At 35.0% G+C, this 27,471-nt stretch overlaps 1 protein-coding gene across 2 annotated transcripts in view; it reads left to right on the top strand.

Moving 5' to 3' along the window:
* APAF1 (apoptotic peptidase activating factor 1) overlaps positions 1-27,010 on the top strand; it is a 34,814-nt gene extending 7,804 nt beyond the window's left edge. Inside the window, exons 9-27 of one of the 2 annotated variants that reach the window (XM_086750729.1) lie at positions 498-665; positions 1,623-1,754; positions 3,740-3,853; positions 4,439-4,617; positions 6,521-6,647; positions 8,700-8,825; positions 9,420-9,551; positions 11,409-11,534; positions 12,727-12,888; positions 13,209-13,337; positions 14,136-14,261; positions 15,145-15,264; positions 17,706-17,831; positions 18,167-18,292; positions 20,147-20,266; positions 20,601-20,726; positions 21,521-21,646; positions 22,092-22,238; positions 25,371-27,010. In XM_086750729.1, coding sequence (XP_086606855.1) covers positions 498-665; positions 1,623-1,754; positions 3,740-3,853; positions 4,439-4,617; positions 6,521-6,647; positions 8,700-8,825; positions 9,420-9,551; positions 11,409-11,534; positions 12,727-12,888; positions 13,209-13,337; positions 14,136-14,261; positions 15,145-15,264; positions 17,706-17,831; positions 18,167-18,292; positions 20,147-20,266; positions 20,601-20,726; positions 21,521-21,646; positions 22,092-22,238; positions 25,371-25,514 — 2,556 coding nt within the window. In that variant the 3' untranslated portion in view covers positions 25,515-27,010. Of the gene's footprint in view, positions 1-497; positions 666-1,622; positions 1,755-3,739; positions 3,854-4,438; positions 4,618-6,520; positions 6,648-8,699; positions 8,826-9,419; positions 9,552-11,408; positions 11,535-12,726; positions 12,889-13,208; positions 13,338-14,135; positions 14,262-15,144; positions 15,265-17,705; positions 17,832-18,166; positions 18,293-20,146; positions 20,267-20,600; positions 20,727-21,520; positions 21,647-22,091; positions 22,239-22,688; positions 22,878-25,370 lie in introns of those variants that run through there. The other variant, XM_086750734.1, reaches the window with a different exon arrangement.
* The last annotated feature ends 461 nt before the right edge of the window (positions 27,011-27,471 follow it).

Consider the following 27,471-nt stretch of genomic DNA (forward strand, 5'->3'; position numbering starts at 1 on the left):
ACAAACAATAACTTTAAAGAATTAATAAAAGTTACAATTGTTGTGTATATATTACGTGATATGTAATGTAATGGTAATTGCTAGGTTGGGTCTTATTATATCATAACTTTTATTGTCAGTACAGAAACTAAAAAATTGTAATTTAATAAATGTATTCATAAGGTTAGTGTAATGTGCATTCCATATATAGCTCTTTAATTGTAATTGAGCTCTCTGAAGGCTTAAAAACTGTTATATGAAATTTGTCTCCTTTAAGAAAAAGATATAATCACCATAAATCAGCAGAAATAGACAAAAGATGGGAAAACTTGTATTATCTGTCCTAAAGGTTGCTATGGAATAATTGGTAACTCTACTGAATTTATTACCATTTGTGGTATGTTTATATTTGTTAGCATGTATTTTGTTGTCAGTTAATTGGTAGCCTTTCATAATATTCTTACAAGTCATATTACCCCTTAGTTCTGATTCTTTTCTGTCTTAATGTGCTTTTTTAGGTTCTCTGCATTCTTTGGGATATGGAAACTGAAGAAGTTGAAGATATACTACAGGAATTTGTTAACAAATCGCTATTGTTCTGTGATCGTAATGGGAAGTCATTCCATTATTATCTACATGATCTTCAACTTGACTTTCTCACAGAGAAGAATCGCAACCAGCTTCAGGTAGGATATTGACTAATGTACTTACTTTTAACTTTGCTCACCAAAGCTGGACATTCTTCAGAAAGTGTTCCTTTGTTAAATAGTATCCAGAGTAGCTTCACAGAATAGGTCTACAATGCAGTTAAAATTAGTGCTGAATAATTAAAACATTTATTTTCATCTTCCAACTGTGGAGTAATTTCATGATGGTTCCATTTGGAGATAAGAAACTAAAGTGAGAGAATTGGAATCACAGAACTGTTTAGGTTAGAAAAGACCTTTAAGATCATTGAGTCCAACTGTTAACCTAGCACTGCCAAGGCCACCACTAAACCGCGTCCCTAAGCACCACATTTACAGGTCTTTTAACAGAAGAATCCATATCCGTTATTTCTCTGGCAAAGGCAGAGATGGAATGTTCCACTGATGATTCCAAAGGCATCAAGACCCCGCCAGAATAGGAGGTTTCTGCTTTAATACAGAGAAGTGCTTTTTACTCCTTTTTTCAATTTAAGACAATACTTGCAGGGAGAGGACCTATAAGTTGGACCCAATGAATTTATCTCCTCTGAAGGACAGGGCAGAAAGAGTAGATATGAAGGAAAGACAAGTTTTTAGACTTGCTTTAGATCTAGCTATGTTAGGGTCTTTTTTTTGTTGGCTACTCACATTTAATGTGAATAGTGATTTGATACCTGTTCTAAACCTAAGAAGGAAGGTTAGCAGCTTGCTTTTCTGTCTTAATATCCAGAGAATGTTTCTGGAGAAGTTTTAAGCAATCAGTTAGGTTAAGCGTACAGTTTTGGAAGGTAAGCTTTTCTTATTTCATTTTTTTTGATGTATTACAATTGAGAAATAATAATATTCCTTAATACTATATATAATATAATATTAATAATGTAATTATAATTTCTCAATACTGAAAACAGTCCATACTTTATAGTATTAACTGAGAGTGTGTTTTGATTCACATTGCAGGAGCTACATAAAAACATAGTAAATCAGTACAAGAAATATTACAAACTCAATACGCCTGCTCCATCTCAAGAGGACTGCATGTACTGGTATAACTTTCTAGCGTATCACATGGCTGGTGCCAACATGCAGAAGGTGAGTTCTCACCAGGGTCCTCTGTTTCCCTTCTCAACCCACCCTTACCCCTGCCTTTCCACCCAGGCTTTTTCCTGCTTGAACCTCTCTTCTCCCAGGCGCTTGTGCAGGTGGGTAAACACTCAACATAGAGTCCTTTAGGAACTCCACTGATAATCACTGTCTGTTATGAAGACTATTCATATCTTGTCTTTTCAACCAGTTCTTGAGAAGATTTCTTGTTTTGTATCAATGTAGCTTGTGTTTTTCTTTTCCTTTCGAAGAAACTTTGATAAGAAATCTTCTCTAAACTTTTTTGAAAACCCATTATTTAGACATGATTTTATTTGCTGGAAGGCTAATAAAGATGAGAGGTGTTATTTTTCTTCATTTAACCATGATAATATCTTAATCCTTGCAGTACATACTGATTTTAAATTGGAATATACTTTAAGCCTGGGCCGTGTTGTCTCTAAGATGGCCATCTGACTAATAGGGATGGAGAAAAAGCAGAGGCATTCAATAGCTTTTTTGCCTTAGTCTTTAATAATACTGACAGACCTTGGGCTGCTTGGTCCCTTGACTTGAAGGACGATATGTGTGGGAACACTGATTTTCCATTTTTGAACACTGAAATTGTAACAGACCGGCTGCATCAGCTGAATGTTCATGAATCCATGGGGCCTGATGGGGTTCATCCCAGAATTCTGAAGGAGCTAGCAAATGTTATGGCAAGACCGCTCTCGATCGTCTTCCGAAGGTCTTGGGAGTCTGGGGAGGTCCCTGCTGACTGCAACTGCTCACCAGCAGTGTTCCTCAGGGTTCAATTCTAGGCCCAGTTCCATTCAATATGTTTATCAATGATCTGGATGCAGTAGTTGAATACACCATTATCAAGTTTGATGATGATACCAAACTGAGGGGTGCTGTTGACTCTACTGAGGGACAAGAAACCTTGCAGAGGGGTCTAGATAGACTGGAGCATTGGGCAATGGTTAATGGGATGGAATTTAACAAGTCCAAATGCCATATTCTGCACCTAGGATGGAGTAACACCAAACACAAGTATAAATTGGAAGAGGAGTGCTTGGAGAGCAGCCCAGCAGAAAGGGATCTGGGGGTGCTGGTTTACAGCAGGCTCAGTATGAGTCAGCAGTGTGCCCTGGCACACTGCATCCTCGGGTGCATCAAACACAGCGTAACCAGCTGATCAACAGAGATGATTATCCTGCTGTATTCAACATTGGTGCGGCCGCACCTCGAATACTGTGTGCAGTTCTGGGTCTCACAATTTAAGAAGGATGTTAAGGTTTAATCTGAACATTAAGAAGCATTTCTTTACCAAAAGAGAGATCAAACACTGAAACAGGCTTCCTAGAGAGGTGGTCGATGCCCCAAGCCTGTCAGTATTTGAGGCTTTTGGACAACGCGCTTAATAACATACTTCAGCTTGGTCAGCCCTGAATTGGTCAGGCAGTTGGACTAGATGATCATTGTAGGTCACTTCCAACTGAAATATTCTCTTATAATAATTCTATTTACTATTTTTGATTGCCTTTTAAGTAGCTTTCTCATTTTTAACTTAAGTGCAACTATAACAGATCTTGTGGTTTCATTCAAATTCAGCATCTGTTATGAAGAACAGCAGATCACTATTAGCGGAGAGATCTTTGCCAGACTGGACTAGAAGGAGCTTTTTCAGAGTTGTATCTTAAACCAGGTCTTCTGTGCTACAAAAATCAAGATTTGCTTTGTATCCCCATCCCTTCTCTGACTAGCTGTGTCAAAGAGCAGTTTTTCCATTAAAATAACAAGCTTAGCCTCCTCTACCCAGAATTTTCATACGTGGTTGAGTAAGTTACAGGAAATTGCCTAAGTTTTAACTGGAGACAGTTGTGACAAAGCATATTAAATACCTACTGAGTTTTCTGTGCTTTTCTTTTTTCTTCTCAAGTAGAATCTATTGTGGAACTCATGCTCTGAACTTAAATTTGTGTTTCTTGTAGGAACTCCGTGATCTTATGTTTTCTCTAGATTGGATTAAAGCTAAAACAGAATTGGTAGGGCCTGCTCATCTGATTCATGAATATGTAGAATATAGTTCAGTCCTGGATCAAAAGGTATGATACTAAAAGGTAAATGATCAGTCTGTTCCAAATATATTTTTCCACGTTTAATTGCATTTTATTGAATGCATGTATATATGGGAGATATATAGAAAGCTTAAAAAACTAAGACATAGAAATGATACGAAGTTTAACTTGGAGAGGAGAAAAATGTAGACAACTTAGTTTTTAGTTTTAGTGTTATTTGTAACTTCAGTGTGTGCCCAAATAATTGACTATGAAACTCAATAACTAAGGTGAACAATAATAACTGATGGTGGGTACATATAGTACTCTGCTTTTGAGATGTAGAAGTTTGGTCAGTTGGTATTATCTTTCTGATATTTCACACTGACTGCTTATTAAGTAAATCACTGTTGCCAATATCCTTTATTTGAAAAGTAAAGGTAATATGCTTTCCTGAATGGGATAATGAAATATTTCAGTCTTTGATATGTACTCAGTAATAGAACTAAATAGAAAAATACAACTAAGTGCTTTTGTAAGAATATTAGCTGTATAGAAAATTTAAAAAGCAAATGGCACTTAGGAAATAAATCCACTTTCTATGTTATAAAATACTATTTGCTTTGTACATAGGATAGCACAGTACGTGAGAACTTCCAGGAATTTCTGTCTTTAAATGGGCATCTTCTTGGACGGCAACCATTTCCTGACATTATACAACTGGGTCTCTGTCAACCAGAGACTTCAGAGGTGTATCAACAAGCCAAGCTACATGCTCAAAGAGAAACGGGAGTGTTTTATTTGGAATGGATGTAAGTAGCTGCAGTCCATCAGCTGATATGCTGATCCTTTGATCCAAGAAAATCATGTAATGTATGACTAAATACAACATATGGCTAAGATAAGGACCTTTTTAAGAATTGCTGTGTTTTTTTCTGGGTAAAGAAATTGAAATAATTTTTGAGAACTTGTGGGAGGAGGGGAACTCTGGATATGATATGTAAGGCCACAAATTTGCAACAATTGTATAGAAATAAATAGAGGAATGTATTTACTTCTATACTCAGTGGTCCTTTTAAATAACTATACAAAGATGAAAATAAGACACTTTCGAACTTCTCTAAATACTTTTTTTTTTTTAAAAGTTAGAATTGTAGTGCAAGTATTAAGTACCTTGCAGTATGTTTTTAGGTTTTTCTAGTGAAATGTACACCTTAAAATGGAGAGCATTTGTGTTAACTTGGAAAATCTTTTAAAGTAGTGAGATGGGAAATACTAAAAGACTTTGTAATCTCTACCCAATCTTGAAATTTCTCTTTTTTTTTTTTTTTTTTTTTTTTTTTTTTTTTTCTGTTTTCATATTTTTGGAAGTTTTTTAAGATAAAAAGTATACATATGTAAACATTATTCCCACATAGTCCAGTAGTCATCTGACTAGTCAACTAGTCAACTGTCTCTATGAGAGTCTTCTGTTTGATGTTTCTGTTCTGATATCTGTAGTACTTGGTGGTTACAAAACAGAATGACTCCCTGTCAGGTAATTAGGATAATAACCAGGTAGGTTAACCCAGGTATACTTGAACTTAGTTCTTCTCTTTGAATATTTAATTTTGCATAGCTAACAGAATTCTAACAAAAAGCTCAGAAGTTAAGCAATTCAGAAGCGTCAGTCTCCGGCCAGTTCAGGGCTTTCACCTTGGATATGGGAGACTTATGCTGAAGAACATGACTGAAGTCAACAGAACAGTGATTAATGTTGTTGTCTCCGATCCTAGGGCAAGGTTCTAAAGATAATTTGTAGGATATGTAGGTGAATACACTACTGTCTTGACCAGCAATTTTAGCTTCATTAAAATATGCAAAAAAAAAAAAGTTGGCTTAGAGTCAGTATTTTGCAGTGGAAAAAGTGCTTTCACTCTAAAATACAGCTACTTTATTTGAGATGTTTTACCCACTATTTAAATGCTAAGCCTGAAGATTTGAAACTGGTAATGATAAAGACTTGAAGTACATTGCTTCATTTTGACTCTAGAAAAAAAAATAATCTTGTAACAATCTAGTCATCACCAAAAATCATGTTATTACAGTGACAGCTTTCTCTATTAAGATCTGGCTAAACAGGATGATTATGATTGCTATTAATTCTAAGTTTTTGTTAAAGTGAGGCAAGAGTCATCTAAGGTGTGTTACATTCTGTACTAAATCTCTGATTGAAATGCAGTGATAGTTATCAATTTTATTTAAATATCTAGTGATAAGAACTGAGTCACTGCTGTGTAAATTAGGTAAATTTATCAAGATCTAAACAAATTTATCAATGTTCTTGAATAAGCTTGAGAGGGAACCTACAGGAGAACAAGAATTCTCAGAAAGAAATTTGTATTTGGAAGTAACACAGATCATTAAAATGTTATTAGGAAGGCTGTGTCTTGCAGTGCAACAGCTTTGCATATAGAGTGTTAATTTTTTGCGTGCGTATTATCTTTCTTGATCTCTAAGCAATAAAAACTCTGAGTGAATGTTGAAATTTGCGTTTCCCTTATTACTTCAGCGTAAAGGCTCAGAGGTAAGATATAGTGGGTGGGTTGGATTGTTTGTTACAAAGCTTGCTGCTCAAGATGTGTGAAAAAGTGTTATCTTTTTATAGAGGATTTTGAATAATAAAAAGGCAGTAGGAAATTCTGCTCATCTAAAATCAACTTTCTTACCCTATAGAAATAAAAAGTCCTTGAAAAACCTCTACCGTCTGGTTGTTCGACCACATAGAGATGCAGTTTACCATGCCTGCTTTTCTAAGGACAGACAAAGAATAGCATCATGTGGAGCTGATAAAACACTTCAGGTAAGATACATATGCAGGAGTGAAAAGAGATGCTATGTACCACTTTGACAACATTTATTAACAGTCCTGTCGCTTTTCTTTTGCTGTTATGTGGAGATATTAGAGATCTAGAACATATTGGAGAAAAATGATTGAAAAGAATGTATTATTAGATAAAAATCAAGTAGCATGTTTACAATAGTAAGCATTATCTTCTAGTTTAAAAGGTAAACGGTGTGATTTCAGGGTTTATAACCTGACCGGTGTAATATGTGAATGTGAGACGGCTTTTAATGGTATGGAAGAGCTCACAGTCTAGATCACGCACCCCAGCGTATTTAATATTTGCTTGCTAAAGTGTTGTTTCCAGTCACAGTAGACCTTCTATAGAACTGAGAAACAGTAAGATGTTTTAGTTACAGCTTTACTGTTTCTATGGGATGGTAATGGACATTATGCTACTTTGGTGCTTAATTAGTAAATCATCTTATGCAAAATAAATAAATCTGGGGAGAAAAATGAACCCCTGCAGTTGAGGACAGTAGTAGATTGGAAACGGACCCAAAGTGCTTAGGAAGTGGATTAGGGGAGACAGAGAGGAAAGTGACTAATACAAATCTGCCAGCAGTCTGCCTGGAGAGGGGCCAGCCAGCTGTCAAGAAAACTAGCAGTCAGCCAGCCAGTAACCTGGTAAGGTATCCATATTCCAGACAGCCAAAGGTAAGGGAGAAGAACAACTTTTCTGCAAGCCCTTGGTATTTTTTTGGATGCTTGATAAGTTGAGAACTAAAGTAGTAATACTAGTAGTGCTTAGTTGCTGTTCATTTGGCTACTTAATGTGTTGTTATTTTGTTTTTATTTCCTTTATTTGCTGGCTTCTACAGTATTATGATCATGGCATCCACTTGAGGAGATGCCTTGTGGATGTACTCATCTTATGCTGTGCTGAAGTTACTGTGCTGGGCTTCTGTACTTAATGGCCTCATTATTGTGACTGCAGATTGCTTATTTTTCTCTTGATTTTCTCACCAAAAAATTAGATCTTTGGACTGCAATTTCCTTTAACCTAAACTTTTGTTGAAGAAGTAATAGGAAAATTAGCAATAATCCTTTTTTTATTGTTTAAATTTGAATTTATTTGTGTTTTTTCTAATAGTGGCCTGAGCTTTTCAGTTTTCAAGGCTACTGTTTCTGTAAAATAGAAAAAATAATTGCTGGATTAAGAACAGATATTCTGCAGATTTAGATTTCCTGTTACTTCAGTATTTTTGTTCTTATTTGGACTAATACCAACCATCTAATTGTCATTGATATTCTCATGCAATAAAAAGTGAAAGGAAAAATGGGAACTTCAGAATTGTAGTATTCTGAATGCTGCTGTAAAGAACACAATGTGATTTGTTTTAATAATTAAGAATATATAACCTAAGGAGGAAAAGGAGACCTGGTTTCCCCGCCCCTTCCCCCCATTGTAAAGTTAAAACACAGAATTTTTGGAAATCGATCAATATGTGATGCTTTTCCCCTGTCCTTGTATTGCCTATGACTAGCTCCAGGCTGAAACTTTTGTCATCTTGGACAGCTTTTCACTACTACTTTTTCCTTGTTTGTTCCCCAAATCATCACTTACTACTGAAATTCTTACTTTCCACAGAATATGATGTATATATAAACCTGAAATTTATAGTTTTAGGAATGCTTTAGATTTTGTTAATAGATACAGTGTTTTGCAGTTAGTGTTGAAAAAGACACAGAAAGACCATAGATTTAGGCTTAAAGAGTGAGGGTAGAAACATTAATTAATGAAACACAAATTGCATACAGAAATATTTTTTAAAAATCAGTTGTCACTATTTCTCTCCTTAACGATTTCTATCATGTTCACAAAAGTGAAGCTCAGTTTAAATAGTTTTATAATTATTATTTTAATTTCCATGAAATCATAAAGGCTTTCAAAAGTAAACCAATTTTATGAAGAGCTTATATAAAGAGAGTTGTATGAGAGAAAACAAACTTATATTTATGTTTTAAAATTGTATGTGAATTATAAGATATTGTTGTTTGTTGTTTTAGGTGTTTAAAGCAGAAAGTGGAGAGAGACTTCTGGAGATAAATGCCCATGATGATGAAATACTTTGTTGCGCTTTCTCTGCAGATGGTGAATTTGTAGCAACTTGTTCAGCTGATAAAAAAGTGAAGGTGAGGAAACGGAGAGTAGACAATTTTTTTTTTTTTTCAAATTAATAATTATAATTTCAGTTTTAACTAACTCAGGCAGAGCAGATTCTTAAGACTAAAGGTTTTTTTAAGTGTCTTAAATCTTATGTGGATAATTCACTACGTAACAAACAGACAAACAGAAAAGCCCCACTTGTTACATAGCGTAAAAGATGCTTAATGCTAACATCATACTTACAGAATTACCACTTATTTTACTTGTATTATCAGATTATTCTTTTTAAGTAGAACATAACGTGTAAGTCCAATGCTATCCATAACATGAGATTAATGTATCCATAATTATTTTTTTCATGTTTTGTTTTTCCTGTTACATGTGAATTATTTGGAATTTTTGATTTTTCAGTATTCTAATCTGTTGTGACTCATAACTTCTTGTTTCTAATTGCAAATATGTATGGGTTCCCTTTATCTTCAAAATATTTTTGAGGTGTTATTAAGAATGTTTTAAGGCTTTACCTGTATTTCAGCATAGTTACAGATTTTTTATTTTTTTTTTAAATGAAGTACTTTAAGTATATTTAAAAGTCTTTTTCATCCTTCAATTCTCTTTAGATCTGGAATTCAAGAACAGGCCAGTGTAGGTGTGTGTATGAAGAACACTCAGAGCAGGTCAATTGCTGCCAGTTCAATAACAGAAGTGGTCAGTATCTTTTAGCCACCTGCTCAAATGACACTTTCATCAAAGTAAGTGGAAAAGGTTGAGATTATTCTCATGCTGCTTATCATAACAGGATAATTATTGATGTATAAGTATATTTAAACACTAGAAATTAAAGTTCTTTAATGAGGCTAGTAGAAGAGAGATGGCAACAGATTAAGAGTACTGACTACAACTCTCTAGTTGGATTTCACCAAGGAAGAACAGAAGGAGTGTTTCTGCTCAGCGAAGGAGAAAGGGCAAGTCCTCTATTGGTAGGGCATGAAGGTGAGGGCTTTGGCAAGACTTTTGGAGGGTGGGATGGAAATGGGAGAGTACGGGAGTGAAATAACTGATTAAAAACAGCATAAGAAAAAAATGAGGGCAGAAAATCAGGATTAAAAACATTAATAATGTAAAAAACTGGATGCTGAAAAAAATTATGGAAGTGTAGCAGGTACATTTTTTAAAATTAAATTGAACATAGTAAAGAAATGAAAGTGGACGCCAACAAAATAAGTTATCACTGTTCAGACTGGGAGGCAGTATGTATACGTGGAAGGAGCAGAAACCGGGCAACTGAAGTTTGCATCTGATGGAAGGGGGAAATCGGGATCAAGTAAGACCTAGACTGGGGCAAATGAGAGTAGAACGAAGCAAATCATATAGTTAACTGGCACTGAAGATGATGGTCCTACTGCCCTGGCTTTGTATTCTTGCCTTTGTTGCAGTGCACGTGCTGATCTTGTTCTGCAGTAGTATGGTTCAAGGAGACAACTCAGCAAAAACATCTGTTTGGTGGAATTGGTTTTCTGCTCAATTGTCCAATTCCAGTGCAGGAGAACTGTTGGGAGTAGACAGTGAGAAGTGAGGTTGTTAGTTGGGGGACAGTTGTCTCTTCCAGCTGTAGCTAGCAGGATGTGAGATGTTTTAATTGTAATGTGAAGTCCCATCTGAAGAGTTCTTGCAAGATCTTGTGCTTGTGTAAACTGGAGGTAAAACATAGTTACGATTTGATGTCAAGGTGGAAAGAAAAGGCTTTCCTGCTGACCTCCTGGATGTCTCAGGAGATGCATTTGCTGTCTGAGACTGACATCTTGGAACAGGTAGATTTAGAAGGGACTTGTTTAAAATGACCATTTTTATACTGTAAATGTGGTTAAATTTTTAGACAGTTTGACACTTCCATCAGTAATGAATAACAGAACTGAAGAAGGTGCAATAATCAAAAGCTGGTTTTTTTTCAGAGAACGTTGTGTAAGTGGCTGTTCTTATTTTGAGCTCTCACTTAAACACTCAAATGCATGATTTTTTTTTTTTTTTTTTTTTTTTTTTGAGTAGGAGAAGGGAAAGAAATTTGGAAACAGAGAGAAGTGTGGGCTATAGGCTTGGAAAACAGTGTGTGTGAGAGGGGTGGGGAGGAGGAGCCGTAAACAAAAAAACATATGGAATGTTCTTTTAACTTTCTTAGTATGGATGTGGCAAGGGTGATATATTCAGACTGTCCAAGAATAACATGAGAGATTTCATTTTCGTTATTACATGTAAGCTACATAATTCTGAACTTCAAAGTTGAAAGGGAAAGAAGAGGAAGCTTCTTCCTCAGTCTGAGGAAATTTTCAGTAACTTTGTGCTGTTCAAGGACCTTGTCTGCACTATACAGAAAGTTTAACTAGTTCTAGATAAATCTGATGTTATTAGTTTTCATGCAAGTTAGCAGATGGAGGTAAATTGTGGGTTAGCCTGGGGCACAGCATAAAGTCCATGAGCATGTGGGTAAAACTAAGGAAAAAAAAATAAATGAGGTTTTGTTTACCAGTGCGTGATTTTGAGAAGAGCATGAACAATCTGTCTTTGAATAATTCATGAATATGATGATATTTATATGTTTATTTCTCATGCAGCTTTGGGATTTGAACAAAAAGTATTGTAGAAATACGATGATAGGTCATGTAAATTCTGTGAATCACTGTAGATTTTCACCAGATGATGAATATGTTGCTAGCTGCTCAACAGATGGAACAGTAAAGGTACACAGTGTATTTTTAAATCAACTTTTTGTTTTGATTATGTTATTTTTTTCTATAAAATGCAACATATATATATAAGAAAACTTTATGTCTGTATGGCTGACTTTAGTGAATTAAGTCCTGAAAGAGTTGATTATTGGTCCCATTTTAATGCAAGATTTTGAAATTACTTGTCCAGTGCAAGGAAAAAAAAAATTGAGGTGCTTGTAGTTGTATATAAATCCTACCTAGTCTCATTTTGAATCCCTTACTTTTCACCATCTTTTTTTTTTTTTTTTTTTTTTTCTTTTTTCCCAATGTACTTTAAGAAAACTTTTGGGGGGGGAGTGAAACTAGTTTGTTTGGGTTTTTTGTTTTTTTTTTTTTTTTTTCAAGTAATAAATGTTTAGATTAATTGTAAGTTCTGTCATCTCTGAAAATGAGTATCAGTAGACATAAAAGTTAAAAGCGATTTCTATGTGCCATTTTTCATGTATGCACTAGAAAAAAACTGAGAGATTTTTGTTTTGTTTTTCCTCAGAATGTAAATATTCTTTTTATTGCCTTTGGTTGCAACAGAACTGTACTATTTCTGAATTGCAGTTCTTAAAACACTGTTCACTTTCTGCGGAGTTGCTAAGTCGGAAAGGAAGGATTGCTGTAGCTGTTGTCATTCAGAAGGAAAATTGTGGTGGAGGGAACAGAAATATTCAGTAGATTTTTTTTGTCAGGTGCCTCAGTGAAATTAGGGTGCAAAGTCAGATGTATACTAGATTTCTCATGGTGAGTGGACTTTGTTTAATAGAGTTGCAGAGCAGATGTTGGGTTTGGTTTTATTATTTTGTTAAGAGACAGTGTTGTAGGTGGAATGATATGAGGAAAAAACCCAGAGAGAGGATTCTGCTACAGGGTAGTCCTCTTCTTTGGTTTTGTTTGTTTGTTTGGAGGTTTTCTTTGTTCGTTTGGGTTTTTGGTTGTGGGTTTTTTGTTTGTGGTTGTTTTTTTTTTTTCTTCCTTTTTGTCTAAGCTATCTGGGCTTGTGAATATTCTAATGCTATTTCTTGACTGGGGAAAGTAGCAAAGGCTTTTTTGTATTCTACCTGCAGCTTCTCTTCTTCCTTAGAAGTGATTGGGAGTTACCTCTCCCCTGTTGTATCCTCTATCCATATCAGTAAAAAGAGGTTTAGTTTATTTCCTTTACTTTTTATTGCAGCTTTGGGAAGCGCGCTCAGCAAATGAAGTGAAAAGTATTGAGATAAAAGATTTCTTCAGAAATGCAGATGAGCAACCAGATGATGTGGAGGTTTTAGTAAAATGTTGCTCTTGGTCCAAAAATGGTGACATGATTTTGGTGGTAGCCAAAAATAAGCTTTTGGTAAGTACTAGTAGAATAGAGTCACAGAATCATAGGAGTATGTAGTATAGAATCATAGAATGGTTTGGGTTGGAAGGGACCTTAAAGGTCGTCTGGTTAGAAGTGGTGATTAAAGATAAAGTTCCAGGGTGTTAAGATGTTTCAGATATAAGGTACATGGTTTCAAGTCTGTGTAAAGTAAAAATATATGGGCAACAAACTTGTTGACTGACAGAAATACCTTCTAAATTCAAGAATGTACACTGTTGAACATATAAACTCTTTGTCTATAGTGAAGACATACAAACTGGGTGCTAACTATTGTGATTATGTGTTCACAGCTTTTTGATATTAAAACATGCGATTTGTTAACGCAAGTCATCATAAGCCATCACAGTACAATCCAATACTGTGACTTTTGTCCTGGTGATGAGTTAGTAGCAGTTGCTTTGTCTCACTGTTCTGTTGAGGTGAGTGATTGCCTTTGCTACAGTATTCCAGGAAAGACTGTTTGTAGTGTAAAATGTTACATTTGTCTTAATAGGTTTTTTTGTATGCAGAGATAAAACAAATGTAGCTATTTTAGCAGGCTTTCAGTGTGCTTCATTCTTTTTAATATTTATTCACTTCTGATATGTAAAATATCAATTAGGAAATAATGTTTTAAAATTATATGTTTTTTTCCACAACGGAACACATGTTTATATAAAAAGACTAGACAACTAAATTTCTTTAAAGTTACTGATGTCACTCTTAGGAGTATAGACCTTCTTATTGCTTTAACCAAAACCCCCTCTCCTTCTGTATGCTGCCACAGAATGTGACAGCTCACTAAAAAGGAATAAAACTGCTAGAATGACTCTGGGATTAGCACAGCTAGAGTAAGCCTGTACAAGTATCAGTTTTGGGACTGGTATTTTTTCAGTTGTTGGGAGGGTTTTTTTTTTGTTGTTGTTTTTACAATCTACATCAATCTACATAGTCGGTTGAACTTGTATTTTTTTTTTATACTGTGAATGATTTTTTTTTTCTTTTTTTTTTTTTAACCCCTCATCTTTTAAAATTACAGCAGTCAGAGGCTGCTGATTCAATTTCCCTGACCATCGGAATATGATAAGCAGGCACAATCTTGTTACATCTGATTTCAGAATGAGAAGTAAGAAAATACTAGAAGAAATAATAATAAATTATACTACTACTTTTGCACTGTTTTCCCTGTAAATGCAATCTAAATCCATTTGAATTCTTCTTTCACATTTTTGTTGTAGTTATGGAATATTAAATCTTTATCAAAAGTAGCCTATTGCAGGGGACACATGAGCTGGGTTCACTGTGTGGCATTTTCGCCAGATGGATCTTTGTTTCTGACGTCATCTGATGACCAGACAATACGCGTAAGATGGCATCTTTCTTTTTTGAAAAATGTGAATTTTTATACATATATAAAAAATTAAATTATTCATTTAAGGAATTTTTTATTATAAAATTACATAATACATAATGTTTGTATTGTATATGATACATGTTTAGTATTTATGTATGTTTATAGCCAATATGAATTTAAATATTTGCTTTAAAATTATAGCATTATTTAGATATACAGTAAAATGACCTGGCTTTTTAACTTAATTTACTGTATATCTGCATTTACTGCATATCTGTATGATTTTTTTTTTTAAGTCCAGTGGCTGTTCAAGAGTAATTGTACCCTTCTATTTGGTTTTAGATTTTATCTGAATCTGGAATTGTGAAGCTTTTTGAGGATTCTAGAAGACTTGATATTACTTTCATTGTTAAATATATTTGCATATTAATATTTAGGATAGATTTCTATAATTGTACTGTCTCATTAAAACCTGTGAAAGTAGGACTATAGTTTACCAAAGTAACCTTTCCTTTTCTTCCAAGTTAACACTTAGATTCTTGGAATTTTGAAAGCAGTTGAAGTATAGAAATCTGTACTTTGTATTTTTTGTAATTGGATTTTAATGCTCTTCTTTGGATGAGAAAATTGTAGGCTTTGTAGCTATGACTCCAAACACAAGGGAGTCTGCTAGTCAACCTGGAAAAACTAGTTCTGTTTCATCCGTTGGAATCACTATAGTAATTGCACAACCTTCTCTAATAAACAAAGATAGCAGAAACATAATTTTCACAGATTTAAAAAACAATGTTGCTTGCAAGTGTGTAAGACTTTGGTTTACAGGTACTCCTACTCGGCAAGTTTTGTATCTTGTCCTTTAAAAAAAACTAATGAAATACTGTGTTCTTCAACAGATTTGGGAAACAAAGAAGGTGTGCAAGTCTTCTGATGCTGTGCTAAAAAGCGAACTAGATGTTGTGTTCCACAATGACGAAGTAATGATTTTAGCAATTTACAATCAGAAGCATTTGCAAGTAAGCTGTATTTCTCAGTATGTTAATACATTTCAGTGCTGTCTGCGAATCTCAAGAAGAAAAGGAGGAAGCACTGAAAGAACTGCTTATTTGTGGCTTTCATCAATTGAGTCTGTAGCAGATGACTCTTAATGTATGATAACATTTTTATAGAAACTCTGCCTAGTTTAGTAAGCAAAAAATGAAGTTTGAGGAGAAATTTCCACACTGATGTCGAAACTAAAGCTGGATGCAGGGGAACGAAACTGTTTCCTCTTCATGACTGAGGAAGCTGTGGGCCCTCTAAGCAGTGAGTTGTGTGTGGCACATATAAACTGGGTGTTACACAGAACATGCACATAATGCATGAGTACTACTGTGTAATAGCTGGAGGAATAATCTCAAATTGGGGGAATGAAAGGTGTGAGCCCAGATCTACCTTTATCCTTAGGGGAGCATGGGGTCTTTTGTGTCCTAAAGGAAATGCTAATGGTGGATGCACTCTTATTAGTGTGGACCCCTCCAACATCCAAAATATGTTTTTCCATTCCATGATAGCAAATGCATGCACATCTTTTTTTTTTTTTTTTTTTTTTTTGTTAATCATGATTCTCTAATACATCAAATTAAGTCAATTGATAGGATTTTCTTTGAAGTGAAGGCAATACAGTTCATTCAGATTATGGTTCTACTTGATTGTAACTGTTTAAAAGTGGAAACGCTTTCATATTTGTTGCAGAATGCTTCTTACGCAAACTGATTGTGTGTTAAGGCAGTAATGGACAATGCCATGTATTTGGCCGTTAGGTAGCTATTTCAGGTTTTTAGCTTAAAGCAGCATTTGAATAGCAATGAACCTTTATTCTGGGCCATGAAAGCAATGAATTCTTATTGCTGGGTGTATAGGTAGTGAGTGTTGGAATAGATTCTGCTGCCCTGCACTGAGGAACACTGTGCAGATAATCTTTTCGTGTAGGGTCATGTCCTTTCTCCTAACTTGTCTGAAGGCAGACATGTAAGCTATGTAATCCTGTCTAATCAGCATGACCATTGCCTTTATTTCTAGTCCTAAGAAATGCTCAGCTTTTCCCTAAGCTTCTACTAGAATGAGAGCTTCCTTTGCAGAAAATTTTGTTCTTGTTTGCTGTATTTTCTCTCTTCCTGACTATTTTCTGTCCTCCTTTTGTCTATCCTGTCAACAAATTAGCCTATTAAAAAAACTTTAAGTGGAATGATGATAATACTTGAATAGTGGGGAATATAGTTGTGGAAAGAGCTAAAGTGTCTCCAGTAGGGCCTTGTCAATAAAAAGATTTCAGGTGTTGAGCCAACAGAAAGCAGTCAATGTTGAAACTAAAATTTATGTGAACAAATAATATGTGAGAAGAGAGAAGCTGCATCTGTTGCAGTGAAGAGATGGGAGAAATCACAGCAAATGGAGCTATACCTATTAATGTGTGGAGAGCAGTTTAGGATGTTCACTACTTTTTAATTTTCCTGAATTGTAAAATCTCTAGTGACTACTATTTAATGCTAGTACCCATTTGAATTGATAGACCTGATCTATTTATTTATGATTAGTGTATTTCTATTGTAACTTTACTTGAACCATTTCCTAGAGAAAAGTGGTGCTCTAGATTTTCTCCCCTAAGTACAATATTCTGACATCCTGTAGAGGTGCAATCATGAGAGAAGACTCCATTGCAGAAAGGGAATAGATTTTTTTCACCCTTGCACAAGAAGATAAATTGACTGAAAAGACAGTTAAGCGTGTGTACTGTAATTTAACAGTATATCTCTGCTATCACATCTCTAAAAGTAGTTTTTCTTGCAGCCGTGATGTTTTTACCCTTTGTGATTTGTAATCTCTCGAAACTGGGGTCCTAGTCACCTTTTGATGTGCAGTATGTTAATATTTAAACATTTCATACTGGTAGCTTTCTAAAGTTAAACTTTGTAAATCATTGTATTCTAAAGATTTATTTGTTTATTTATTTAATTATTTTCCCTTTGAGGGTGATACAGAGTTGAGATTTGGCATATTGTGTGTGCTGATAAGTTTAAAGTTATGCTTACAGGATGCACTTAAAAGTATTTTATGCTCCATTTGACATGAGCTGTAGAACCTGATTGGCAAGGTAAATTTGAGCATGGAGCTCACTATATGGCTTTTGAAACTTGGGAGTAGCATTTTGAGTTACTGTTTCCTGCAGTCAGACAAACTTTAAAAAGCCTTTTGAGATTTGTTTCTTTTCTGCAAGCTTTTCCTGTTCAGATAGCATTCTGTGAAGATAGTTACCCCGACCTTCAAAGCAATTGGTTTATGAAAGTAACTGATCCTTACAATTCAAAGTTTGAAACTAGTACACTGTAATCTTCAGCATTCTTAGTGCTGTATTGTAATTTATTTCAGTTTAAATTTCAAAATATTGTAATAACTTAATTCACTTCCTATCTTGCAGCTTATCAATGGAAATACAGACAGTGCTATTATGCAGATAGCAGCTCAAGAATCCCCCATTTCCTGCTGTTGCTTAAGTGAAGGTCTTAAATTTGCAGCTTTTGGACAAGAGAGTGGAACGATAAAGGTACTAAATCCTAAATTTGATTTTAAAAATAGTAGGAAAACACCCCTCTTGGTGCCTTTTAAAGAAGTGTCATTTCTTCATCATAGTACGTTTAAGTTTTTACATTTTTGAGTGATGCCTAAATGACAATAATTTAAAGGTAGTGCTAATAATGTAGCTCTGATTTTCATTTTACCAAGGACTAAGCTAAGATGAATTTTTAGTTCTTCCAATCCATTGACTCAGAATCATATATTTACAATCTCATGTTATTTAAAAAAGAATTTGCACGTTCTTTTTTTCCTTTTCCTCAAGTATGTAAAATAAATACAATTATTACATTCTTCATTGTGAAGGTCTTACAGTTGTTGGATGGGAAAGTTCTGAAATCCCGGGACGCCTACAGGACATCCGTGCAGCATTGTCGATTTACCTCTGATTGTCAGACTCTCATTTCAAGTGCTCATGATTCAGTTATACAGGTTTGGAAAGATTTTAAAAGACTATGGTGTAACTTACAATTTCTTTAAAAAGATCTTTTGTACTATAGATAATGTGAACTCAGTAAATGACTACTGTATTCTAAATTGCTCCATCTTGGGGCAAGAGGCTGTAGAAAGTGTAGCTTTTATTTATACCTTATGTGATAATGAGTATTACACAATTTCTATTTTTAATGCTGTGGATGATAGAAATACACCAACTCCTTTAAGATAGTTGAAAGGCACATTAATTTTCAAACACGATACTCAACAGTTCTGATTGTGTAAGTGAAGGGTTTGGCATGCGACTCAGAACTGGCTACATATGATGGGTCTGTCAGTGGACTTGCTTAGGCTGTCTGAAGGAATGTGGTAAAAAGACCTGTCTCTGAGTGGGCTGGTGTGTCCACTTAGTCCAGTGCAGTCCTGAATACCGATACTAGCTAGAAATAGAATGGCTGCACTAATGTAGTGTCAAATTTTAATAACCTTTGCCCCTCTGCAAGGTAGATGGGCTCCAGAGAAGCATTCTGGTGTGTCTATATTAGCATTTTAGCTCACCTCAGGGATGCATTTTTGAACTAAATGCATGTGACTGTGACATGCACAATGTCCTAGTCACTTGTGCTTACTGTGCTTTAGTTTGCATTGCCAAGCAGTTGCAGGCATGCTGACAGGATTTCTCAACTGCTGCTCCAGCTACTATTAAGCATTCAGTCCACACAACCAAACTTGAGCTGGTTTGAAGTAAAACCTCCAAAACACATGCAGGTGCTGGTCCTTAGCACAGTTTTACTCACCTAATCTGTTCCAACTTCTACCTACTTGCTGATATACATGTGCTGCATCCCACTTTGATGTTTGTTTCACTCTAACTCTGCACTGAACTTGTGGATCTGAAGCTAGCTTGACTGCCATCACTGTGGTCAATTAAGCAGTACAGACAGCTGATCAGTTTATCAGCTTTTTGTAGAATCATAGAATAGTTTGGGTTGGAAGGGACCTTTAAAGGTCACCTAATCCAACCCCCCTGCAAGGAGCAGGGACATCTACAACCAGATCAAGTTGCTCAGAGCCCCATCCAACCTGGCCTTGAATGTTTCCAGGGATGGGGCATCCACCACCTCTTGGGTCCTTCTTTCAGGTCTAAGGTGGGAAGTTTTTCTTTTGGGTCCTCAGCTCCCTCTGGTGGACAGTGCCTCAGTTAAGTTTGCAGGATTGTCATCTGAACACCTTTCTGTTCTTTCTTTGATGCAGAAAACCTATTAATTTGAAAACTATAAAATCTTTGTCGTTTAAATTGATGCTTAATAGCTTCTGTAAAATAAAATTACATTTCTTCAATTTTCAGTGAATAGTTGAATTAAAAATAGAAGTGTCATTTTATTACAAAAATGCAAGCCAAAATGGCATTTCATTAAAAATACACATAAAAATTATAAAAGAAAGTTAATTTCAGTGTGGAAAATATGACGTCTACCAGATGACAGAAGTCTATTTCTTGCAATAATTAAAGTTAAATCTAAGAACTTCTGGAGTACCTAGAAAATTATTGTTTTGCTTTTTCTTTTTAGATTACTAGTGAATTTTAAGCATCAAATTCACTTTGAAAATCTGATTATGTATGTATCATAGGGAAGTCTCTCATAGGTTAACTATGAAATACCATGGCGTCCTCAGTCTTTAGCATCTCTGCTGTGGATATCTTCAATATCTAACCTTTTAATTAGTTGCAACCTCTGTAAGAACTTTTTATTATTCCTATGACTTAAAAATCAATCAGTTAGTTCATTCTTCTTAAGTTTTGTTTGCCATTAAAATCTTTTTTAAAAAGTATTCTACCTTTATAATTAGGTATGGAATTGGCAGTTGAGTGAATGTGTGTTTCTAAGAGGGCACAAGGAAGCAATCAAGGATTTTAGACTTCTGGAAAATTCAAAGCTTCTTTCTTGGTCATTTGATGGAACCGTTAAGGTAAATAAAAGACTGAATTGACAAATCACATAAAATAGATTTTACTGTCTCTTCTAACATTTGATATTTCCTGCACTTTCTGTTGACACACATTTTATTGAATTGATCCTAAAATGTAAGCTGATTTTTAAGACACAATTTTGCATTTTGTGTTTTTTAGTAAGATTTACACTCTTGTTGTATTTTAACTATGCCAATAAGTATAGCAAAATGTTGGCCATATTAGAACCATGTAGCTGAGTTTTATCTCCTATATATTGTTGTGAAAGATGCAGGCTTTTTAACCTTTCTACAATGTTAGAAAAGTAACCTGTTTTTCCTGTGTGTTTGGTAGGTTTGGAATATCACTTCTGGAAACACAGAAAAAGATTTTGCTTGCCATGGAGGTGCTGTTCTTTCCTGTGCTATTTCACCTGATGGTAGTAAATTTTCATCTACTTCTGCTGACAAAACTGCAAAGGTTGGTTACTTTCTGTACAAAGATAAAAATGATGCCTTATTTGTCCTGAAATGTATGCTATATTTCTTTTATTATGAAGTAACTAGTGATTATTTAAGTTATCCTGTTGTATTTCTAGAATTAAATTTCCTGTGTCTGTGAACATGTTTCTAAAGCTGTTACAGTCATTCACAGTTGACCTTGGATGTAACTTCAGGCTGTCTGGGTGACGTCTGTACAAATAAAATGCATATTTAATGCACAAGTCTGTGCAGAACACTGTTTTGTTCTTTGCGTTGATCTAGTAATAGCCTGACATTCTTAATTTGGAAGCCTCAGTTAAGAAAAAATTCTGGAACTTCCAGTGAAACTGCTGTCCATAGTTTCTGGTATTCCTGCTCAGAAGCAAGCTGCAAAAAAAAGTGAACTGTTTAATATTCTGGGGCTGCCCCATTAGATTTTTAAAGTGTCCCATTAGATTTTTAAAATAGAGCTTTAAATTGATTGATGAATCCTTTTTCTATGAACAGCTTTACACTTTCTTGTAAATAAGTCAGTTTCATTGAAGAATATGGTCCAAGGAAAAAAATATGCTGGCAGTTGTTTCAGTAACTTGTAGCGGATGCATTCTTGTGTGATTCAGATAATAAAAAGAAAAGCAGACTACGGTATAATACATACATAAATGCACACACCTATGTGCATATATACAAAAAATCTTACGTACTTTTGAATACTAATGCCTTTTTAGAAAGAAGTCATAATTGGTTTTGAACTTACCTTTTTTTCACTGTATTGTAATGTTTTCCATTTAGATATGGAGCTTTGAAAGTTCATCTGTTCTTCATGAGCTGAAAGGTCATGAAGCCTGTGTGCGATGCTGTACTTTCTCTCCTAGTAACAAACTGCTGGCCACTGGAGATGACAAAGGAGAAATAAGGGTACTGCTTTAACCTTGCTTTTTATTTTCTAATTCAATGTATAGTCGATTCACAGACTGAATTCTCATAGCTTGTATTCTGCATGTCTGATTTGTTAGCATTGTGGTGAACATCGGGGAGTTGAAAACAGCAAAATTTGCCACATGAGACAGTAGTTTGTAGCCATATTGACAGATCTATGATCCATGAATGCTGAGGAACTGATTCATATGATTTACTAATAATTCTACTGTGAATTGCAGGTGTGATTGAGTCCTCCATACATAATACAGTTCTAAGAGGAGAATTCATTTTTTTTTTATTATTCTATCACTTTGAGTAGAATGCTTATTTACAAGGGTTTTTTTTCTCTAATATAGAAAAATACAGTTCAGCTTTCCTTGCTGGAGACTTTTTTTTTTTCCTGTTAAGTTTACTTATACACATAATCTTCTCTCTCTTTTAGATTTGGGACATTTTAACAGGTGCATTACTTCACTTCTGCTCCCCAGTTACTGTAGATGAAGGAGAACCAACACATGGTGGTTGGGTAACCGACCTCTCATTTTCTCCTGATAGTAAAATGCTTGTGTCGTCTGGAGGCTATCTTAAGGTAAGCCTTGAAAGAATAAAATACCCTAGTGTACCTAATTAAATGGCAATACTCTGATAATTCTAAAGGAAAATGCAGACTAATTCAAAGAAACAAACCTGAAGTGTTTTACTTAACACAAAGCTGCTTCATTTTCATGACTGTCTAGCACTTTTCACTTCTTTTCTTCTCAAATCTGAATGCCCTCTGAAAAGATCTCTTAAGAATTCAGACTTGGAGTTTGTTTTTGAACTCCGTATATTCCATTTTTATGAGCTTCAGATTTTTATTAGCAACATCCTTCATTAACATCTCTAATATTAAGGATCCCAGTAATTTTCGTCTGCCTTAATATCCACTCAATTTCAGCAGCAATTGTCTTCTTTATAATGAGCAGAAAAATGTTCTATGTCAGGCTTTTATTTTTTTTTTTTTTTAAGGTAGTGAGTTTTAAATTTTTTTTATAAATAGAAATGCAGAAGGAATTTCAAGTTATTATTTTCTGCCTTGAAAGACATTCTATAAGTGATCTTTTGAAGAGGACATGTTGAAACAGAGGAGATCAGTCTTTCATTGGTTCAGACATCTACTGGAGATATGATTTTGGGGAAGGGAAGAGATGGTCTTTCTTTCAGTGTGTGCATTGATTCTTCATAACTGAATTTCTCATGAGCTTGTTTGAGTGTTGGTTTTTTTTGTTTGTTTGTTTTTTGTTGGTTTTTTTTTGGTTTTTTTTTTTTTTTTCCCCCCTTGTGTAATAGCTAATACCTGTTAGTAGAAACTCTGTGTGTGTGTGTGAGATCATCTTGCAGAATGCTGGAGGTTAGTTAATTGTTGGTCAGTGTTTAGCTGCTGGACATGCTACCAGACTAATTATTTGAAGTCAGTTAGTAACCATTTAACAGAGACCACTGAATTTTCTAATTTTGGGTTGAATTAATCCTCCGACATTCATTTCATATTAAAGAACAAGATATGCATCCTATTTCTAGCTTTCTTCCCATTTTGTCTTGTGGTTACACACCACAGTATGGTGGTGTGATGGTCCTTAGAGTCATAGAATGGTTTAGGATGTTAGGGGCTTCTAGAACTCATCTAGTCCAGCCCCTTGCTAAGAGTAGTTTGCAGAATTAGGTATAGCTGCTTAGGGCCTTGCCCCATCAAGTTTTGTCCCCCACTCCAACAGGAGTGCCTCTGGGCCCTGAGAGGAGAATCTTATTCTGTCATCTGTAACCCTCTTTTTGGTAGTTGAATACAGCAGTTAGCCGCCTTCTGTTCAGGTGAAACAAATTCAGTGCGCTGTCTCTCTTTTATGGCATCTGTTCTAGGTGTCCAGACATCTCAGTGACCATGTGCTGGGCTTGCTCCAGTTTGTCAGTGTCTTTCTTGTACTAGGATGTCGCTCAACACATGGTGACTGAGCCGCTGACTACTACTTTTTGAAGATGGCAGTCCACCCAGTTTGTAGTCTACCTTGCATTCCACCCATCCCATCTTTGTCTCTCCAGTTTGGCTGTAGGGACACTATGGGAGACCATCTTGAAGGCTTGGCTAGTCAAGGTTAATCACGTCCACTGCTTTTGCCATGCTGTTTGCATTATTGTCAATAGAAGTCACTTGGGTGTTTCAGCATGTTTGAGCTTTGGTAAATCTGTACTAGTTGTTCATTATCACCTTCTTGTCCTTCACATGACTTGAAATGACTTCCAGAAAACTTGTTCCATAACAATCTTAAACACTGGAGTGAATATTACTGGCCTGTAGTTCCCAGCATCTTCTTTACCCTTTGTGAAAATGGGCATTTTGCCTTTTTCCGGTCCTTGGGACCGGATTCAATCACTGTGTCTTTCTCAAAGTACCGTGTTTCTGCTTTTCTTTCAAGATCTTCAGATGGATGCGTATGATATGCGTGAAAACACACAAACACACCCACCCTTTTTGTAGGGAGATACTAGTCAGTGAAAGTCTAAAACATTTCAGAAGTTCGGAGCTCTAAAAATTGAACTGATTAGATTGGAGAGTTGCATGGAAGATACCTTTAAACAAATGAGTCGTCTTATTCATAGATGAGGTGTATCCAGCTATAAACTGTTGAACTTGCTGTGTGTGGTACTCACTGGCCCAGCAGCTGATAATTTATTAGGTTCATGAGCTAATTAAGATCCATTTGTGGGTGTGGTTTGGGTTTTTGTGTGGGTTTTGTTTCTTTTTTTTTTTTTTTTTTTCCCTGGATCTCCGTCAAATAACAGATGCTTTAGGAAAGGTGTTTTTAATCAGAACACTATAGCTGTGTAGTCGCAAATCTGTATTATGCACATATTTATAATGTTACACATTTCATGAGATGAGTGAGCTAAAAAGCATTAATACCAACTGCTTTTGGTGGATGATCGAAGCTGAAGGTAATCCATTTTGATATTTTGCTACTGCACTTAAATGTTGCAAGATCAGAGGGTGGACTTCTTACCGGAACAATCAAGTAACAGCTTTGTGTTGAGCAGCGTTTGGTTCAATTTTGCATTGATCTACAGTTTTTCTGAGAAATGTAGAATTTCACCCTACATGGAGTAAACTGATGGTCAAAGGTTTCTCTGTCTTTGTTATTAGTGCGTACTGTATAGTCTAAATAATAATAAAAAATTCTAATCTCACTGAAAAAACAAAGTCTATCCTGCTAACAAAACTTGCAAATAATTTCAACTGTGTATGTGATTGATCCTCTTGTGAGTCTGGCTAAGCTTTTTAATCCACCTATAGTTTCAGTTATACTGTCTGGCAATGTGTTTTGTGTAATCATTTGGTTATATAAACATCCATCATCCTGTACATTTTGGACATGTTACAGTTTACATCTATTGGTCACTTTTTGTGATGGGTTAAGGGGGCAGTACCTGATTGTATTATTTTGTACACTTTCCTGAAATTGAACAGCTTCAGTCTTTTTGAAGTTTCTTTTAATCTGAAAGTTTTATTCCTCTGGTAACTGGTCCTAAGCATTTTCTACTTAAGATTGCTTGTGTATTTATTTTTAATGCTACCTCTTTGGGGAAAGCAATCAAGAGAGCTTGCCATGCTAAGCCTGTTTATAGAATTTATTCTAAGCTTCCTTCAACTAACTGAAAATGTGGTGGTTTGTTTTTTTTTTTTTTGTAGTGGTGGAATGTAACTACTGGAGAATCCTTACAAACCTTCTACACAAATGGAACAAACCTCAAGTCAATACATGTTTCCCCTAATTTCAGTGTGTATGTGACTGTTGATAATCTTGGTATTCTTTATGTATTGCAGAAGTTGTGATTACTGTGCTGAACACGGCAAAGATAATTCATTCTTTTTTTGAGATGGAAACAAAATTCTGCTAAATGTTTGACACTCATTAAGCTGTGATTATATCTCATTATTGTATTCATGATGTTTTCATGTATACTTATGTACGTTTATGGACTTTTTTCAAATTAACTTGCATTTAATTTTGTTTTTAATAAGTGTTATTATAATTCTTAAGTCTTGATTTGCATCTTCAGTATGTTGCTTCCAATTTTGTCAGGAAATAATACTAAGATTTACTCAAATTAATTGAAATTAATAGTAATAGGAGTGAAGAAATAATAGGAATAAAATAGATTGTATTTTGTGCTAAGGTTGATGACTGAAGGCTTTCTAGCCGTGAACACAACTGCGTAAGATGCAAAAAAAAAAAAAGAAAAAAAAAAAAATTCACGATTTTCACTTAGTACAGAATGGAAAGAATCAGGGACATAGTTCATTTGAAAGATGAAACTAACTATCTTGGTGCTTGATGTTCAAAACAAATCAAGTAGCTTTTCAGTTTACTGCAGTAAGAACCTTCATGCTTCTAACTTTGGGAGATAAAGTGCATTGTAACACATGCAAGCTATTCTTATTAAGGGGAACATTTTGAGTCTTGTTTTCTCAAGGCAAGATGTGAAAGGATATTGCAACTGAAGTGGAAGCAATTGTGCCACGTTTCCAGTCAAAGGATGAATAGAGCTAACCAGCTAAACTGAGAATGGAAATAGTTTAAAAGTTATATATTGAAAAAGATAAAAGATGTGAATTTTAGTTATTTTTCCTTTTGGAATTAAATTTAGTTTATATTATGGAGACATTTTATTGTCATCAGCTTTGTTTACATGAGATTCTATGCACAAGGATCTCTTGCCTGGTAATATGTGATTTTTCTGTTTGATTTTTTGGGGTGTTTTTGTTTTTTACAATGTATTTATAGATTCAATATGAGGTTGAAATGTTGACATTTTGTACTAATTATGCCTGACATATCTTTTGTGAATAATTAGATAACAATAATAATTTTTCTTAGGTATGTAGTTAAGTCTTATTCTAGTAAATTGCCTCTTAATTGCTGTGAGCAACTGCACAAGCATTAATGTAATGGCTTTCCTATTTTTGTAACTGGCCCAAGAACACTCTGAGTACTTGATTGTAAAGAGTACATTAGCAAGCATCTCAACTGATGCTGAATAATGAAATTCTCACTTTTTTTGTGTGTGTGTGTGCATTTCTAAAGATTTAATATACATTCTTAGTATTTTCCTCTTTTTGACAATCATTGATTTTTTTCCTCTTTTTTAACTTAAAATTCCACCATTTTTTAGGTGCTATTGAATACGGGTCAGTATAATCAAAGTACTGCTGGCAGAAATGTAAAGAGAAGAAATTAAATAGAAAAAACATGATTTTTTTTGTATTCTAAGTATGTACAGCATTCAATAAAGATAATCCAAGCAATATTGGCCAAAGTTGTAAATGAATTTGATTTCTTGAGTGGTTTTGGTTTTTTTTTTTGTGTTGTTCTTTTGATTTTTTTACAGGGTAGGAGGGAGGGGGAGTGCTGCCTCTTTTGTTGTCTTTTATTGTGGTTTTATTTTCAGTCTAAGCATAAGGCTGCTTTACAAACTACATAAAAAATACTTTGACAGGTAAGCAATATTAAATATGAGGATGGAGGAAAAAGTGAACAAAGGGAAACTGAAGTCTTGGAACATGTCCCGCAATGTTCAGGACAGAGTTACTTCTACGGTCTAGTTTGTACAGACGTCATCAGCACCTTCCCTGAGGAGCTGAAGATTCGAGGAGCAGGAGGCTGTGCTGTCCTTATTGCACAGGACATTGTTGGTCTGACCTTAGAGACCCAACTAGCTAAAAAGATAGAGAATCAATGTTTCACAGGAGGAACCAGGACAGAAAGTTGTCTTTTGTGACAATCCTAATG

This window comes from Chlamydotis macqueenii, chromosome 1 (assembly GCF_036417535.1).
Source record: "Chlamydotis macqueenii isolate bChlMac1 chromosome 1, bChlMac1.mat, whole genome shotgun sequence".
Lineage (NCBI taxonomy): Eukaryota > Metazoa > Chordata > Aves > Otidiformes > Otididae > Chlamydotis > Chlamydotis macqueenii.